General features: G+C 43.7%; 2 protein-coding genes across 3 annotated transcripts in view; one reads left to right on the top strand and one right to left on the bottom strand.

The window, feature by feature from the left end:
- Nucleotides 1–17,443, bottom strand: part of LOC112459693 (N-alpha-acetyltransferase 15, NatA auxiliary subunit) — a 39,901-nt gene extending 22,458 nt beyond the window's left edge. Inside the window, exons 1-8 of the mRNA XM_025023946.1 lie at nucleotides 17,277–17,443; nucleotides 16,622–16,969; nucleotides 16,346–16,480; nucleotides 16,127–16,271; nucleotides 15,794–16,051; nucleotides 15,374–15,684; nucleotides 14,601–14,882; nucleotides 14,304–14,517 (exon numbers count right to left, since the gene is read on the bottom strand). Of these exons, the coding sequence (XP_024879714.1) occupies nucleotides 14,304–14,517; nucleotides 14,601–14,882; nucleotides 15,374–15,684; nucleotides 15,794–16,051; nucleotides 16,127–16,271; nucleotides 16,346–16,480; nucleotides 16,622–16,969; nucleotides 17,277–17,333 (1,750 nt within the window). The 5' untranslated portion in view covers nucleotides 17,334–17,443. The remainder of the gene's footprint in view (nucleotides 1–14,303; nucleotides 14,518–14,600; nucleotides 14,883–15,373; nucleotides 15,685–15,793; nucleotides 16,052–16,126; nucleotides 16,272–16,345; nucleotides 16,481–16,621; nucleotides 16,970–17,276) is intronic.
- LOC112459692 (extensin-2) lies at nucleotides 216–14,275 on the top strand. Of its 2 annotated transcripts, none has more exons than XM_025023944.1 (2): nucleotides 216–539; nucleotides 10,259–14,275. In XM_025023944.1, the coding sequence occupies exons 1-2, from the start codon at nucleotides 534–536 to the stop codon at nucleotides 13,499–13,501; spliced, it is 3,249 nt and encodes a 1,082-aa protein (XP_024879712.1). In that variant the 5' UTR covers nucleotides 216–533; the 3' UTR covers nucleotides 13,502–14,275. The 2 variants fall into 2 exon arrangements, with proteins under 2 accessions (XP_024879712.1, XP_024879713.1); XM_025023945.1 differs by lacking the exon at nucleotides 216–539 and adding an exon at nucleotides 7,712–8,745.
- Nucleotides 17,444–19,494: the final 2,051 nt, after the last annotated feature.

The raw sequence follows: 19,494 nt of genomic DNA on the forward strand, positions 1-19,494 counted from the left end.
GAACAGGACAGGACGATGCCTTTGCCAGACAGTTGTAGGAGCGACCGGCGACATTGCACACGCGGCATTTCCTTCCTCCGGCGTGGCACGCGGGCGCAACGTGGTGGTAAAACACCGTGAGGTAAGTAAGGTGCACGAGGTGCCCCGAATGCCTGAATATCGTACGCGGTGTGTCGAGTCGCGCATCGTCGCAAAAGTCGCGTCGCATATCGCGGGACCACAGAGTGGGACGGGACGACACTGGCGCAGGGCCAGTAGAGGATCCACCGATATATAAAGATCACCGGTCACGCGGCGCAAGAGGCTACTCGTGCATCGTCGTCCAAGTGCAGTGGTTGCATCTCGCGACGTGTGTTCATGGGAGGAGGGATGCGCTGAAGCGAGTCCCCCGTATTTGAGATTTCTTTCGTGCGTTTCACAGATGAACTCGTCGGAGTGCGATACATGCGCCTGAAGCGGTCGGTCTACCTGTTTTGGAGGTGCATCGAGGGAGATCGATATCGCCGAGGACGCCGATATACGGCATATTATAAATGATCGTGAGTGCATCTGAATATTTCGTTGTGCGACGAGAATGTTTAGTTTAAAACTTAGCGTACCACGTGCGCCGGGAGAGCCCGTCATCGTAGTAATTACCTGGTCTTACGTAGCTACATGTGATAGATGAAAAATTACCGTGCCCAGTGATCTTGGTGATTTATTTCCTCAAATAAAATAATTTTATTTCAACTGATTGATGTTTTGCAGTTAAGAAAATAAAACTGTAATATATTTTAGTATATTAGAAAAATAGAATCTTTCGTAAAGTTTTAAGCGAAGCATCTAGAAACGCATTTACCTGTAAAAATCAGAACAAAAATAGAAATAATTAGGTATGTACAACTGCAACACAATAACTGTTGTAGCTAATGAGAATCTAGTAAATCTCATATAGATGGAAATCTTCTGGATCACAGACTTTGGCTCCGATTAAGCGCATAGTTGACCTGTGTATCAACATCCATTCATCTTCATACGCGTATCCGTGCTATTTATCCGACCGACATTAAGGTTTAAGAGGTCTTCCGAGAAACACTAATTATAACGCGTACGGTCATCATGCGTCAGGATGTCGCTCATTATTACATATCCATTGCTACTTGTGTGTGGGTAATAGCAGGGAAGGACAATTAGTTCTAAAGTTCGTGTTGGCAGCGTTACTTCCACCAAATATTTCAAACAATACGTAACGAGAAACTTGTATAATTAATATGTAACAAATATAAATAGAATAAATATTCTTCCAAATTTATATTATGCAGAATTAGGAAGATATGAAGTTATTGCCCACTACGAGAGCCACTTTCGAAAATTGTGTTTCCTGCGAAGGCTCGCCGGTAGTCTCACTTTCTGTACTCGTTAAGTCGGAATTATATTGTTAAATGAGCCTGAAATAAAAGCATGCAGTGGAAGGTGTTGTTAATAGTTCCCGCGGTATACTCGCGCATTTCGCTCGGGGCTCTCGGAATATCCGGTCAATCGCGCGTATGCGAAAGTTAGAACTTCCGGCGGCACGTCGTCGCGGTGACGGCTTGATGCGTTTATAACGTGCTTAATTACCTTCATCTCGTTTTGTCAATTATATACACGATCGAGCGACTTGTCGGCCGATTGGCGGCCGATTACTTTCACTTGGATATAATTTTGTCCTCGAAAAACATTCAGAAGGCAAAGCGAACCAAATGAAATTCAGAGCACGTCGGTAATTCATTCTTTTTTCTTTTTTTTTCTTCGGCTAAAAAATGCAAGCAGCACGACGAAATCGTGTTTTTAGGAAATTCATTGACCGAAGATCAAATACTAGTCCGCACTCTCAATGTACTGATGTTGCGTATCTGGCGCACGACGGAGCTGCTCCCTCGAGACAGGAAAAGAGAAAGAGATAATAAATCGGTATAAATGGCCATTGGCTATCATGACGTGATCGTTTTATGATCCACTGTTAAGAACGGTCAGAATATCATCGTGTATTCACGAGGGGCGTTACATAATTCCGTTTCGCGAATACGCAAAACCGCACAGCGGAGCAAAAAATGAAAATAATCGCGGTGCGGAGAATGAAAAATTTAAAACGATTATTTTTTTGTCAATACAGGGCAAACAGTTGGAGATCGATTGTGCGCCGTATATACACGGCGGTTGTACGGTATTCCTAGCGCCACTAAACCGCGACCGCTTATCAAGTTATGCAAGTCGTGCATGAAGTCGCCCGGACAAAATAAAATAGGTGGTTGTACACAGAGAAAGTCGCGCGTCGTGTGTTTAGCGAGATCCAGTAATAGTATCTTTCCGATTCTTCACTTAAAATGCGGTATTGAGGCATGACACGGGTGTACGTAAGTGTATCGTATTACGTGCGCGGCAAGTAACCCAGCATTTGTTACGGAATAATATGAAAGTCACCGATTAGAGCGTAGCCGGAGAAAGGAGAGGGTTGTATCGGTATTCGCGCTTTGCTACATTTCTTTCTTTTTCTTTTTAAGACGATAGCGTCGCAATCTCGATATCGTATTAGTATTACGCGCGAAGTAACCGCCTCGCGTACATCAGCCGCTAACTTTCAGAGGCGAGATGATTGAAGCGCATTTGAATATAAAGTATCTCACGCAAATGTATCTCCCTCTCGCGAGTGCATTTCGATTACGGACCTTCGCGACGGACGAACGACAACACGGCGAGCAGGGTCATCAATGAAACCTCGGGCACGACCTTGCTTGCACGCTGGCGTGTCGCTGGCCAGGTTCCCCTCTCGCCGGGACTGATCGTCCTTAATTAGTAGGTGCAATACGGCGGCGTCTAAACTTGTGCAGCGGACGCGAGGGATTGACGTAAGCGTGAGAATGTGCACGTACAAAGTGGAATGCGGATAAAAATAAAAAGAATCGCTCTGGGCGATTTGCGGGACTAGACCGTGCTCGTCTTGAGATGCCCGGACTGTGATTCATTCGCACGTTAGGATAAACCTTGTTCGATTTGAAATCCGGCGGTCGTGCGCGCGATTAGAGTCGGCAACGGATTCATTAACACATCAGAGAAACAATCGGCTGGAATCCAACGGGTGACAACGGCGCGAATTCCGACGACTACGTCTCATCGCACGTCTGTTTTGCAAACGTGATAGATACCGCGATCTCACGCGCGTCCTTCGCGCGTTAATCAAAGCGTGTAAAAACTTGCGATCGCAAATACGCGACATTAAGAGCGATCAGCCAAATGTTGAACTTTTTATCACCGGAGAGATATGCCTGAAATATAATTCCGAGTAAATTAAGACGGGAGCCTCGCGGTATGACAATATTTTTTCAAAGTGAATTCACTTGAGAGTTTAAAAACTTATCTGTAATTTTTTTATAATTATCTCGCCGTCTGTATACGTGGGTTTACGGCGCGGCGTCCGAGCAGAAATGATATCTGCTCGTAACCATAAAACTTGCAAGCCTGCCAGAAAACATTAAATAAACGATGTTTATCAAAATGACTATAAAATCGTCAATGTAGACAGATGTGAATTTTTTCGGATTTTTTTAAAATACTTTAAAGTAAGGAAAAATAGCGTTAAATGTAGCAGACCCACGTATACATTCCGAGGGAGAAAAAAACCGCATACAGACGGAGGGTTATAAATTCTCGATATTTCGTTCGCGTGTAAAGGCTGCAAGATGATTCTCAGAGCGACGACTTTCGAAAGAGCGCGGTTAGTAACTTTGCATCCCAAAGTACACTCGAGAGTGTTGAAAGATTTACGGTTCTCTTATCTATCGTGAAGGTGAACGGTCGAACGAGTGCGAGCTGAAAACGCGCCGCTAACCCGCTGATGAGATTAGCGGAGATGTATTTATTGTACAAATTATTGCGCCACGAAGGTCTGCGGCCGTTCTCCGAGCTTTACCACGCGGTTTGACCTGTTTCTTCGGATTTTTCGCTGGTCGAGTTTGGTCGCCCGTTGCCTCAAGGCCGCCGCCACGGCGCTACGCGAAAGGACTTTTTGCAGGATATTATGATTATAAATTGGGAACACGTGACAGATTTCTGAGAGATAATCTTGAGAACCGATTAAGTAACTTTGTCTTTCTCTGCAGAGAAAGACAAAGATATAGAAAATAAGAATTTTGACACAAATTTGTATAATTTATGGCTACGCAATTCCTTGTAGTGTGAAGCTTTTTATAAAATTTATGTCATTTATACGATTCGATATTACATCAAATATAATCTAAAAAAAAAAGATTTATTGCAATAATTTGATATGCGACAAAAAGCTTCAGTCTGCTCGTTTTCGACGCTGAAGTTACTTATACATTCCATCACTCGTACACAATATGTATCGAAATTGCTAAAAATAAAATCATTCCGTCAATAAGATCCATAATCAGTTTATATAATATATCCACATTTAAATTTCCGTTCTTCTAGTAACGGCAAAGTACACGACACATGTCGTTTCGTTTGCACTTTCTGTAGATACACGGAAACGGGATTTATTTGCGAGACGCCACAGAAAAGTACCGTTTCTCCGTGTCGAAAAAATTTCGCTCGCGTGCACGCTCCGTTAGGATTGTATCGGTACGTGAACCGCGCGAGTCTCCCTCATCTCAAGAGCGAGTTTACCGCGAGATGCGATTGAGATGCTGTAACTCGACGTGAGAGAGGTGCCCCGGGATGAACGAGACGAGCTGATTATGCAAGCGCGCGCGCGCGCGCACGGGCTTGCCTCGGCGGAGCAAGCCGGTCAATGCCAAGGTGTTCCACTTCGAGTGCTACTCTTCCCTGTCGTTCCGACGGCGCCAATCTCGTCGCCGACTTCTTCTGAACTCACGGAGTCGGGGGATTCACCTCGGACGTGGTGCGCGCGATGAACTGTCGTATGACACGACGAATGCGATATAGCGCCTACGTGATGCAGCGAATTCACAGTAATCGCACGTGTTTCCTCTGCGATGGGTGAACCCCCGCGTGCGAGTGGACAGCAGATTAAGTTAGCAATACGACGGCATACAAATACATTTTGTATACGGAAAAATACTAGACGTATAAATAAGCTTACGGATATTTTACTTAAAAGAAGAATTTAATTATTTCTATTAAAATTTGCGAGTAGCGTATTGGTAGTTTGCTGAAGGCAATTAATTGCATCTCACACATTCATGCTACGTGCGCTCCAGCGTGTGATTTTCTCAATAAGAGAAAAATAATGATAGAGATGTCAAATATACACGAATGTTCGAATTGCCCTAGAGATATAAGAAAGCATGCTTATATACGCAATCTATATGCAGCAGAAAGCGATGTTTCCGACGTGCTAATTTAATTCACGAGTACCGCGTAGCCCGGAGCGATACATTAATATATGGCATCAAGTGCAGCGTGCCAATGGAGTGTCTAGGTAGCGCGGATATCCAGACTTATCTTTGCATCTGAAAGCGATAGAGATAATTCCCTGCGCACCGGGACACCTCACGCATTCATGTTTTAGCTTTCTCCGGGGTTTTATCGCTCTTACGCAAACATGCAGATCCGTAAGAAATGTAACAAATTATACGTTCGAGAATAATGTACTGTGCAACGCGGTAGAACTCGGAGCTCAACACCGAAAATAGAGTGGTTATAAATTGTTAATAAAGGGTTATCAAATAAAGAAGCGCTCGAGCAAAAGGTGCGTCGCGCAGGATGCTGTTTAGAGTCGATTATCGATTTCCTGTGTGAGCGAAGGTGTGCCCGCGACCACTTTCGAGAGTGAGTACCCCAAAGTTTCTATGCGCGGCTGTAAAATCGTTACGACGCGCCGAAAGTCCAAGCGCGGGGCAGCGCGCGTTGAGGAATTAATGCTGCTCAGCGAGCACAACGCGAAACAAAAAGGAAAGTAGTTGAAAGCGTAAATTCAATTGGATAACGGTAGATCCGCGACTCTTACGTGGTGCCCGCGCGTCCGCGTGCAAGTGGCTTTGTTATATTCGCCCGGCAAGATGAGCGAATTGAGTATCGACAGATTTTCCGACCAATTGAACTCTCGAAATATAGAAGTGACACGATCTGTATTCCCGATAACGACGCGTAAATAGATACATATACTCTCTAGCCAAAAAGGTACCGTATATAGCTGCTAATCGCGGTATATACACGATCGACCTAACAAAACGAATGATATCAATCTGATGAATCAACGTGAGGCTGTTTTGCAAAGATCTCTCGTTCCGCCAGACCGGCCTTTCACTCTCGCGGAACTAGTGCGATGGCTCAATGGCGTTTTATCTTTACCGTGGGACGCCTTTGATGGCCCAGACCCAAGGTCAACTTCCGTTATATTCTGGGATGTCGGGTGTGACCGAGAAACTGCATTCGAACCGATTTGATTTGCATACGTCGACATTGCGACTAAATATTTATTATTTTCACATTAAAGCTTTTTAATGAGAATAATCAATATTCCGCTGATGTGAAAGCAGATACGCGAGATCATATTAACGCAGTGAATACGCTAATTGTCAGACAAATATAAAGATACGGTAAATTTCATAGATCAAGAAAGGTGTTTCTAGCAAACCCGGAAGAAAATTACTCTTCCCTTCGAGTTTCCAAGTAAAGCTCTCGTGTGAGAGTCATAATTATTACGCCACGTCTATCTCGAAACTAGTTTCCGATTTTTTTTCCAATTTGGCGAGTGAGATCGAAGCGATCTGCTGCTGGTCGTAACGGCAAAGTCTGGTTCCGAACGTTTACTAGAGCAAGCCTCGTTGGCGGTGGCAACGTAACGGCACCTGCCAGCGGGAATCGCGGCTATCTTGCATCACGCTACGAAAAATCCTTCGACTTTCGTCTTGCGGAACCGACCACCTCCATTTTGGCGACGTACGGCCGGCCTATTTTGCAATATATATACGCATATCTTAGTTATTACGCGCATTGTGTGGGAACTGTGCAAAATGCGCGGGGCGAAGGAACGAGGCGATTATTCGAGTTCTCCGACACGACTCGAGCGGCCAACAAAGTTCGAACTTAATAGCTATCAAATCCGGGCGTCAAAAGCCAACGAACCGATTCAAGATCGCAATTTCGGCGAATGACCCGAGAACTGCTTATTCAAGGAAACTTTAAGACGGTGTTGCGCAGACAGCAAAAGTGGAGACGGCGAAGCGCGGAAGGTACTATCGGCGTGATTTATGAGTATCGCGCGCTTATTGCGCGCATGCACAAAAAGGTTTTGTTACCGGATGGTTGGGCAATCCGGGCGCGGATAATCCGCGAGCAAATGCGCGGCGATTCTTTCGCCGCTCGTCACGTGAGTATCGCCGCCCTGAAAAGTAAGCAAAATCGAGCAGTACCGATTGCCGACAGAAGTGAAAGGAGAGGCCACGACATCACGCGCTTATTGTACTCTTTCCGAAGTTACGTGTCCTCGCGCGAGGACAGTCGCGCATAAAACACCCTCCGGGTAATCAGCGACGCTGAAATAATGCCAGACACACGAAGGAGCGATCTAATTACGATCGTTAATCGTACGAACCGGCTGCCGCGACTTCCTCCTTTCCACCGGCGCGGCGAAACCGTCGTGTGTCCGTATCGCTACCGCTTGGAAACGGCTCCACCTTCCCCGACGAACGACGTCCTTGGGGGGCCCGGTACACCGGGAGAGGGTGATGAAAATCCGCCAGTCACGTGTACCATGCCGGTTCGAGCGGTCGTACCGCGGTTCCGTCGAGGCCCGACGCGTTTCACCAATCGCAATCTCCTCCACCGATCGAAATATCGAAGATATACGCGGCCACTTATCGGCCCGTAAACTCGACGAGCAACAACGTATACTTCGGGAAACGTTAATTGGAGGATACACACTTGAACGTGGGAAAATCACCTTACGTGACTTATCTTGTGCGATGCAACGCCGGAATCACGCGTAGCTCGAGTGCAATCGAGAACCGGTCCCGTTAATAAGACGCAAATCTCGAGACGCGATTTTCTTCTAGAGCGAAACATCGTTCGTGATGTTGTGAGCAGTGTCGGTTAAATGTCGGAAAACGAGTATGCTAAATCGTAGAGTAAGCCCGTCGGTGAGTGCACAATGGAGGTATCCGCGGCCAATCTGACTTATCGAAGCGCGACGGAGAAAGATGATTCTTTGACGCTAAGATGATTTCAGAAAGGAAATTCATGTCGCAACTTACACGCGTACAATTCTGGGATCGCTCGTTTGACGCTCTAATTAATTGAAGATATTTGAAAACCAGAGTAATTCAAAGTGTTCATTGAGAATGAACGATGATTCTTACGGGATAGTTGGTGATTATAAGACTCGTTGGCAAATCTCCGGAGTATTTTAATACCGTATTACAATATGTACGTGCAATACTCTTGGTGAATCACGCAGTGACATATCTTCTACGAGTGTTAAGGACACATTGATGATTTCGTGGCCACGTGCATCAGTGATCGAGTGTTACGTGTTTCATTGATTCTTCTTGTACGCGTATAAACGTTGGTGCTCCGTCACGTAGCACGCGTAGATTAAGTAGTTACTTGCGCGGAGAAATCGAGCGCACTCACGTAAGGCGTTTTACGTCTCTATCGTCGGACTTGGCCGGACCACCTTGCAGGTACCCCGAGGAAGCGCATTATCGCATGTGACGGTTCAATTACAGCAATTCAGTGACATACCAGAAATCCCAGCGTGTCGTAAACGTTTGTCGTGCCGTTCCGGATGTACGGAGAAAGGTACATCTTGATACCGCATTCATTAAACGCAATTTAAAATTCGCAAGAAAATCGATCGCGGACATGTACAATCCACTTCTAATATTTTAAAAAGCTATGGAAATATCGTGAAGATTGAAATAAAAACAGATTGATTAATTATCGAGATTGATGTTTAAACTCGCAGTATGTACACACACAATTACGGAATTTATAATTTGATTATGAGTTTTTAAATTGCATGACATGATTGCAATGACATGATATTTTAACTGAAATCACATATTGCTTGCATAATGTTATTTATATAACGACTTTCTATTTATAGCAATTGTGAAGCGAGCAATTAAGATATCGTAATAAGCGTAGGATCCATGGATCGCGGATAAACGAATCGAGGGAAGCTAGTTTTCAGAAAAAAAAAAGTCTGAAGAGATAGGCAAAGTGCGACGTCCGCGGGCCTGTCGGAAACGCATTATCGTGTTGCTCGCGCTGGCGTTACTTCCGCAAACTTACACGAGCCGCGCGCCTTGCAGCAACTCGTGTCCGACGTTAATGCATCGGCGTGTGCCTACAGGAAAACCTACGTTGCCCCGCACCGGTTCGTTACTCAGTCGCGAGTCATTACGAGTCGGCCGGTACTCCAGTGACCCGTGAATGTTTGTCGAACGTTCACCGGTCTGTTCGCCAGGGAAAGGCGTGGCAGCCCCCTCAATATCGCATTCTCGTATCACCGCAATCCCGAGTGGTGGATTTAACGAATTCTCCGAATGTATACGAACATAGGTCTCGAGAGATCAACCGCCGATACGTATATAGAAGATCAGCGCAATTCGCGAAAATTGTTCTCGTCTCACGATACTCTCACTTTGAAATCTTAAAAAGTCATCCCGGGAGATCGCGTTATTTGATATTTTCATTTTTACGTTTTCTTTTGTGATATTCGTCTAGTGTTCTCTCAAGTCGCAACTGTTCGTAAAACTGTTGAAAATATTTCAGAGGTTTACAGCGGCACAGTTTGTAAAATAGTAATAGGAGCAAGAACCATTAGTAGCGTATCTTTGTTACCGCAAGACTAAATTGCAGGGCAGCACGGTGGCCTGGCTAGGATGCGAATAAACATACGCTTTGTTCGTGACTTAGTACTTAATTGGCACCGTTGCACAATTAGATCCTTGACATACGGTGGAAAACCGCGTGGCTACGTCTATGAATGTAATTCCGGTCATTGTGAATAATAAACTGTTTTATTTGCTGCGCAACGCGTCTTTTACTGACCTATTAAACGCAGAAATCATTTCATGTAGAAAAATTAAGCGTACGATTTAATTAACATATCTAGTCCCCGTAGAAAAGTGCATATCGAAGTTATATGCGCGAGTTTACACTTTTCCATTATATACTAGCTCCCACGCGCGCGCGAGATAAAAACTGTTCTCTGTGATCGCGGGATAAAAATACCATTTTCTGATCGTTCTATAACTGAAAATATATAGGTCAAGAGATAAATAACACGAGCATCTTCTATTTTCAGATGACGCATCTCGCATTATCTCTGCGGAGGCTGTCACTAGCTCTAACACTGATAGCGACATGCGCGACTATAACGGAATCGTCAATGATCAGAGAAAGGAGGTACATCGGTATCGAAGAATCTAGTCATCGATCGGGCAAGGAACAATCGTCCGACAATCGGGGCACGAGATTGCCGAGCAGCAGCACGACGGCCAACAAGATCACCGCGGAACCCGGAAGAAAAGTGTCCCACCATCTGATCGGGGGTCACCTGAGAGTATTCGATACGAAGCACCATGACGACGGCGAGTCGCTATGGGACGACGGAATACTCATGTCGGCGGCCGGCAACGGCAAGGAGGGGAAAAGTAATCGCGGTAGCGGCGACAGTGGTAGCAGCGACGACGAGGACGGGAAAAAAACACTCTCCCAGCAGGTCAAGGAGGGCAAGTACGGCCTCATACAGAACGAGATTTACGGCAATCGTCCGAAACGGCCCGGCATTATCAGCTACCTCGGCAATCCCGAAGTGCCGAAGGACACGATCGACAACCTGGGCGGCCTCGACGAGGACGAAATCTGGCTGGCCGAGAACCACGTGCTGGTGCTGAGGGGCGGGAAATTTCCTGAGCATGAACAGGACGGCCAGCAGCCGAGCAGTGAGCAGCCGAAATGGCCGCCCATCGATAATTACAAGGCGCCCAAACGGCAGGTCAAGATACCAGCGCGGCCGAAGGTACCGCCGCCCTTTCCGGTACAACTGACGGAGGGAGGACCGGTACAGATCATCGGTCCGAACGGTACCGCGGAGGAGATTGGCAACGACACCCTCGACTACAACACGAATCCTTTCTACGCGAAGGGGTTACCGGGGGACAATCCGTTCTTCACTATCTCTCCGAACGGCACGATATTCGCTCCAGATCTCGGTCCCGCGGGAAACTTCTCCGTCGAGGAGAAATCGTCCAGGGGTAACAATGATCAGAAGGGAATAAAACCGGAATTCCCTCAGCCGCCTGGGTCACTTCCGCCTTTCTATCACGCCATACCGCCCGGCGCGATCTTTGTACCACCGCCGGGAAATCAGTCGGATTACGACGAGGAGGATCAGTCCATCTACTATCCGCCACCGTACAGTTTCCATTATCCGCAAGATAATACGACGGCTGTGCCGCCGGGCCCCCTGGTGCCCGGCATCATCCTGCCCCCGCCGCCGGACTTCTTTTCTGCTTTGGACGATAAGAAAACCACCACAAAGAAGTACACGAAGCGACCGACGACCACATCCTCACCGGGGACACGACCGACGTATCTGCCACCGAGAAAACTCACGACTAAACAGAACAAGGCCTCGTCCGTTCCGCCGAGTTTGGTAACCAAGACGAGCACCACATCATCGACCTCCACGAAAATATCCTTCGGTCGTACGACTGCGAAAAACGCGACGAACACCTTTAAACTTAAGCAGAAGACCATACCTGGCGCGGAAGTCACGACGTCTGGGAAACCGCACACTCTCGAAAATACCGAGATATACACCATCAGCCCCGTAATCGGGAATCAGGTGTCCGAGGCGACAACCCAGCAGAAGGACTGGTCCACTCTGGTGACGAGCAAAACGGTCCCGGTTCTCGCGTACTATCCGTCGACCACGCAGTCGTCGCTGGAACGACCGGTGGAAGTCACGCCGGTCTCTATAAAGAGCATCATCACCACTAGTCAACCCGGTCGATCTCCCAATCATGCGTCCTACTACTTCTACGAGGAGTCGACCGACGAGAATTCGGACGTCACGGCGAAACCGTCGCCCGTTTACTACGAGAGTACGACGAAGTCGCCATATTATGACGTCGAGACGTCGCGACCCCGACAGACTGAGCAGAAGAAGCACTATTACTCCGTCGAGACGATCCCGCCGGTCGAGACCTCGAAGGACTATAAAGTGAAGCTCATCGATAGCATCGTCAAGAATTCTCAGACGTTCCAATACACCGACGACTCGGAGACTACATCCACGAAATTCGACGCCAGCTCGTCTCGGGATCAGGGCCAGCGTATGTTAGCCGACGAACCCGTTTACTATCAACCTGTTCCCGCGCGTCCGCTGCAGACGTACTACACGACTCCGAAGCCTCAAACGTATTATCGACAGACGACGAAGCCTAAGCCGATCTATCAGTACAGCTTCCAGGTAGCGGATTACTCGAAACTCGGTAGCAATCTGAGATCGCCGTATCACGGGGAGCAACAGCAGCAGCAGCAGCAACAGGACGCGTCAATATACAGCGAGTATCAGGACGTCAAGATCGGCAATCAGCAATACGACTACGAAGACATCGATTCCCCGTCGCTGCATCAGTCGCCGCGGAAACAAGTATCGTATAAGACGCAACATCCGGCTTATTCCACGAGCACCGCCTATCCGATCGTACATACGACACCTAATCCGCAATACGCGTATTTCACGCAGCAGGACGAGAAGCTGTTGGACGACGTTACGAAAGAGTACTTCACGATCTTCGGCAAGAAACTACCGGACGCGGGAATATCGAGCACGACTCCGATCTACGGGAAATCGAGCAGCGTCACGGAGAAGCCTGATCACAGCGTGAACACCTACGTGTCGAACGTTTACAAGACCGGTCGACCGGTGACTTACAAAACGCCCAACGTCAAAGTGCGCTACGGGGATCAGTCGCCGCGACCTTATTCTCTCCAGGACGACACTCTCGTCAACTACCGGCGACCCTTGCCGCCGATCAATCCGGACAGCGAGTTCATCGAGATCATCGAGCCTAAGCATCGGCCGAAGCAGTCGTCGCCGTTACCGAACTACGAGCTGCAGACGGGTAACTATCGATTGCGAAATCAGGGAGTTCAACAGCAGGGGCCGACCCCTCGTTACAGGTTGCGAGGCACGATACAACCGGCCAACAGACACACCAACAATTTCGTACCTTTCTCCGAATCCCGAGAGGAGCTGGAGAGCGTTCGGCAACCCGTGTCGCTGTTGGACGACATAGAGGTCAACTACAGAAATCCCCGTCCCCCCGTAAATCCCGACGCCGAATTCATCGATCCCGTCGCGGTGCAGAACAATCATCCGGACAATCCAAACGCGTACTTCGCGTACCGACTGCCCGGCGACGTCGGCCACTTTTACTTCCTGACGCCGCAGGCGATCACGCAACGGCAGGACCAGAACGAGGGATACGTTTATCCAAAACCCAGAGGACCGAGATTACGGAGACGGCCAGGGTAACATCTGAACGCGCGTATTCAACGGCAGTCGCGTGCAATGCCATAATCTCGCGGATATCCAGCGCGCGAAGTGATCGCGTGTCGCCTGCGTGCGTGTCAGCCGCACACACACATACACACACGCATACGCGTATTATTAATATATTTATTGTATTTGTAAATACGAATTGCCTAAGTTAGATAATTATAGCTATGTTGTTTTACGATAAACGCTTAAATTATTATGCAACCTGACTCCCTCCCACCTTAGAATAATAGACATCATGTGATCGTATTCGTGTTTGCGATCTGTAATATGCGCCTCGTCATCGCATATTTGCGCATTATCTGTGATTAATGGAAATAGCCGTGTACATATACATAATTACTATTGTCTATTTAATGTACGCGCTTTGGCAGATAAAGGTTCTATTGCGAATCTTTTTCACAAGTTTTTCTCTATGCGCAGAATGTGAAGTTGAATAAAACAGAAAAAAATATGTAAAAAAATATAAAATAACAATTGACACAAATCTCTATCTACTACCATCTGAATTTCAGATCACATTATGCATTTAATTGTAATATAATCAATTTAATTAGAAGAATTTTATATATACACATTTCTATAAATAAATCTTAATGTTTGAACTAATGTTTGAACAACCAGCAATTTGCAATATAAATAGTTTCACAATCTGTATTAAAATTAAGGTTTGTAACACAGTGCATGACATGTTAATTTGATTCGTATCCAAAATTTTATAAAAATATACTATGCATGACTGTTCAGAAACTGTTAACCAATAAATAATAGTACTCACCAGTGTCGATTTCTTGCGTTTGCGCTGGATCTGGCAAAGGATAATCGTGTAGCCGCAGATAGACCTCCATTGCACATTTCGCTGCTTTGAAGTAGAACGGATGAGCTCGGAGAACGTCTTCTAGCCTTAGAAGACCCACGTAAGATCGCAACGTCATTTTTCGCATACAATATGTATGAAAGTCGAATTGGTCCTCTATGATTTCCGAAAAATGCTGTAAATAATCATGGTATTACGATAAGAGATTATATAACATATATCTTGAGTGCGCATAAAATATACTACTTTACTACCCACCCTATCAACCTCGTGGCATTTTTTCAACGCCTCTCCATATTTTTCAAGACGTTTGTACGCGTTGGCCGCTTCAGTTTGAATCCACATGCACTGCATTTCATTCAAGTTTTCCATAGCTAAGACCCCTTCCCTAGTGAATTTTCCGCACGTCTCCTCCGCTTCTTTAATAAGATTTGCACGAAGCATGTATTTGGCACATTTAGAGTTAATATATCGGTCAGCTGTGTCTAATCCCTGCGCCTCGTCCAGCCACTTATAAGCTTCTTGAACATTCCCAGCATGCTGTTAACATACAAATATCTTTTTAGGTCATATATCTCCCACACTATTCCTTATAATAAATTTTTATGTAGTATAATTGTGAGATGCTAAATAGATCAGTGATAGAACAATTGCCTATCAAGCAAAAAATCCAGATTTGATTCCCATATTTGTGACTTCTATCTCACATATATGACACTAGAAACTGACAAGAATTTTGAATGAAAAAGTATTATATACACTATAATAGAAATAAAGTATCCAAAATATAAATTAAAATTTAATTTCAAGGTTATTATTGAAAAGTAAATCGCATTAAAGAATAGAAACTTCCAAACAATAATAAATAAGTTTTAAAAATAAAATCAATCCTACAGAAATTGAACAAGAGGCTTACAATTCCTTCCTATAAAAATGGCAATTGTAATAAAACTAGAAAAATGTCATGGTTCTTCAAGGTTTGCAATGTCACAGAGTAGCAACATTGATTATATAATTATGTAAACTCCTACCTTATAAATGCGACCTTTGGTAACAAAAAGTTCTATAAGCGTAGGAGTATGATCTATGGCAGCGTCAATTTCAATCAATGCCTTTTCCGTTTGACCGAGGTAGTCATAATGTTGCGCTAGATAATAATAGGTCCACAATAAAGCGGATGCTGGTTCTCGCGGATTATCTTTCTCTTGATCGCTAAAATGGCCGTGAAGTTTTAATGCCTCCTTGTATTGCACAAGTAGAGATGATATGATTTCGACCTTTTCTTTATCGGTGTATAATGAACGAAGATTCACAAATAACGGGGGCACACCTTTATGAAGCCCTAGAATAAAACAAATTCAATTAAATACATGAAATTATGAAAAAAGGTCTCATTTGTATATATAAATGTGGAAAGCAAGTTTTTTTTTTTTTTTAGAAAGAAACGTTACCTTTCCGTAAATATCGATCAACTAAAACTTTAAATTCATCTCCTGTAGCATGATTGAGTTGCAAACAACGCGGTGCTAACGCTCGAGGAAAAAGTTCTTCGTATCTTTGGAGCATATGCAATGTTTCGCTTGGTGAAGAATGTCTCTCAGCCTCTGCTAGCCTAGTATAATATGTTGTATTTTCAGGATTAATATCTAGTAGCTCCTTGTAAACTTGTTCCGCTTCTGCATACTGTTTTAGTTGAAGTCTTAGTTTACCTAGATGATTTACACAAGAAATATTACCATTCCAGTATTAAAAGTATTACTTCAAGAGGCATGTTGCACGCTTACCGTAAGTCTCTTTGACAGTAACCTTGTCACAAATTTGATCACTATACTTGTCTAAATGTTTTAACGCCTGTTCACATTCTCCCGATTCCTGGATGACCATATTTTGATACAGTAACAACTCGCTATGTTCATAATCATAACAAATCTGTGGATATACAAATTTTTTATTATATATTTTGCATTTCTGCATAATATATTGTGTATGTATGAGTAGCGTACCATTGGAGAATTTCGAAAAGTATCTAAAATTTTCAATGCCATCTCATAATCTCTCAACAAATGATATGAAATAGCAAACCCGATCCAAGAAGCTCGTTGAGTAGGACGTAACATAAACAACTGATATCTGGTATCCTGTGAGAAAGTAATGGATATTTGTAAATGTATAATTAAAGTGTAATATTTTACATGGCGATGTAGAAGATGATACATATATAATATATACGATAAAATAGGAGCTTGAAATAAAAACGACTTACTTTCTAGAATATTTACCTTGTATCCTTCCAGATCCCGCATTTGGATCTGTAGCAAGGACAGATCCCTAAGAATTTGAATGTTGTCCTTGTCCCACTTGAGCGCGTTTCTGTAACACTTGATAGCCTCATCGTATTTCTTGTCGGAGCGCTGCAGAAGACCGTAGACGTGCCAGCAAACGTGGGACTGTAGGTCATTCCTGAGGCCACGACGCACATGATCGTAGGCTTCTTCCTTGCGGCCCAGGCAGTTGAGGGTGAGACCCTTCATCGCCAAGGTCTCCCCGTGCTCGCTGAACTTGGGATTTGACAGGATCTGTTTCGCGAACTTCAGCCCATTTTTGTATTGTTTGTGTTCGTAGCATCTCTGTAAAAGAACACCCAGCGCATACCGTGAAAATGCATAGTTGGGGGTTAGGTAGGAGGGGGGGAGCTCGGTGGGTTCTATCCAGCGTTCACGCGAGAACGACGATGCGGATCGTCGCGGCGGGCCGCCGGGCGAGACAGCTTTTCGTTCGTGACGCCAATCAGGCGGCCGCGTCTCGCGGTCGCCAGTGACCTTTTCCCATTTTTCGCCTCGGAAGAGTGCTTTATCATTAGAGCACGGCGGAGTGCACCCTGCTCACCGGAGAGTGGGGCCCCAAAACAGAGTATTTTGATCGGCCGTTACTCACCAGGATCCGCTTGAACAGGGCATTTTCTTTGGGTGGCAACGGGTTGCTGGAGGGCATTTTTGTATAACTACAAAAATAGGGGGCCTTTTCCACCCGGTAAACTTAATTTTCACCACACAAAACCTCGTGGCCACAAACGAAGAAGTCGATCCACGATCACGTGATCATCCGCGACAATGCTGTTCCGCCGGAAGCGCTGCTGCCACGGTGCCGCACGGTTCAAGCCAGCGGCGCGGGCGGTTACGCTCCAATCGATCACCAATCGAGTTCGAGACGATCAAGCTTCAAGCCGGATATCTGCGTATCGAGAAAATATACTTGTCAAAGATAATTTATATTTATTCTCCTTCGGGTTCTGCTTATTTCATTCAAATTTAACACAGTAATGGGATTTAGTAGTTTTACGAATCTACTTAAGCCATGCACCGTTATAAAATATCGAGGAAAAGATAATGTGTTTCACGCGTGAGTCACGCGTAAAGCCCCGGTCACGAAGCAACAGAATAATTACGAAATATCGGAAGTTCTTCTTCCTTACCTGTTTTTATATTTCGAATGCACTGAGCACCTGAGCACCGCGCAGGATACGGGAACAAACCTGCAGCTATAAGTCCCTAGAAACTCTAGTGACACTCGACCAATCATTTAAAGACACCTCGATCGACTATTGGTCAGCGAGTGAAGAGAAAGAGCTTGAGAATGGACACGTCCGCATTTTAAAGTGGAACTCGTTCGCTAGCGCCTCTTGTGCACAAAACGTGTTCATACATTGAACTACGTAACATTCTCAATAAACACGTGTCCACGAAGGTAAACAAGATTACATCAACTTAAATTGTTTACATATTGTTTACATTATAATTACACAAATCTTTTTCATGTAGACAATACAACTAATGTACATTATTATAAATTAAATAATTGACTAATTAACTAATTCATTATAATTAATAATTTTATTTTTAATTGTATTTTTTTGTCAACAGTTTTACAAAAATAAAAAGTAACTTTAGATTAATAATATAAAATATACAGTCACATTATTTCAATGTATTTTATTATCATGAAATTATGATGATTCTGTCAATATACAAAATATCTAAATTAGAATAACGTTTAAAAAGCAATCAATATTTTAAGTCTCCTAACGAATATAATAATTTAGTCCTTTAATTTTTTTTTAATATAAAACGATCTTTCCTCTTTTTTCTTTATATAGGTTATTAAAAATTATTTCAGCATTTTAAAATTACCAATATATCATTAATTAATTATTAATTATTAATTATTATCATTTATTGAAAGGGGACTTAGGGTATCAAGAGTTTTTCTTTTACTGTAATAGTTCTTCCACAATCAAGTTCTAAAGTCAAATTGTTACTTTTGACCCCGCTCTACCCTACTTATTATTTATAGAATAATAAATCTAAAGTTTATTATACTTCATTTTTAATTTACGCGAGCAATTACGACTAATATCATTAATTAATTATTAATTATTAATTATTATCATTAATTGAAGGGGGACTTACACTATAGTGGCGTACCTAAGTCAAATTTTTTATAATATTGATTTACACTACTATGGTTTTTACCCCTCTAATTATTATAAGTAATTCGGATATCTCTATCATTTATCTATGATAAATTGTTCTAAATTAAAATGCGCGGAGACACTATGTTTGACAAATTTCTAGCTTATTGACTTAATAATTTTATTTAAAAAAGCATCACGCATGGTTGTTTATTAAACATTTTTACGATTACATAAATGTAATTATTAATATGTGCAAATACTTGAAACATTTTGAGACAAATCTTAATGAGTACTCCAATATCAATAGAATATACACTGAATAATTTTTAATATGTCGAAGCTATAATGTTACAGAAGAATAATTAATAAATATTGTTTTTAATTAACTACATTTTTCAAAATTTCGCCGTTATCAAATTCGACAGATCTCGAATAATTGATACTAAAGAATTATTAATACATATATGTACGTATGATAAATAGATAAATTAATGGAAGAACATATTTCTTTGCGTGAATCTCTCGACCTCTTGCAACAAATAACAGAGATGGCGAATATCATCAATTATCGCAAAAATATTCGGAATTGTACAATATTTGCTTTACATTATGCAAAAATAATAAAAATAGTACCTAATTGACTCGCTACCAAATTTTACTGCTATCGATAGTTCGAAGATC

The sequence above is a fragment of the Temnothorax curvispinosus genome, unplaced genomic scaffold (genome assembly GCF_003070985.1).
Source record: "Temnothorax curvispinosus isolate PA1 unplaced genomic scaffold, ASM307098v1 QBEX01010053.1, whole genome shotgun sequence".
NCBI lineage: Eukaryota > Metazoa > Arthropoda > Insecta > Hymenoptera > Formicidae > Temnothorax > Temnothorax curvispinosus.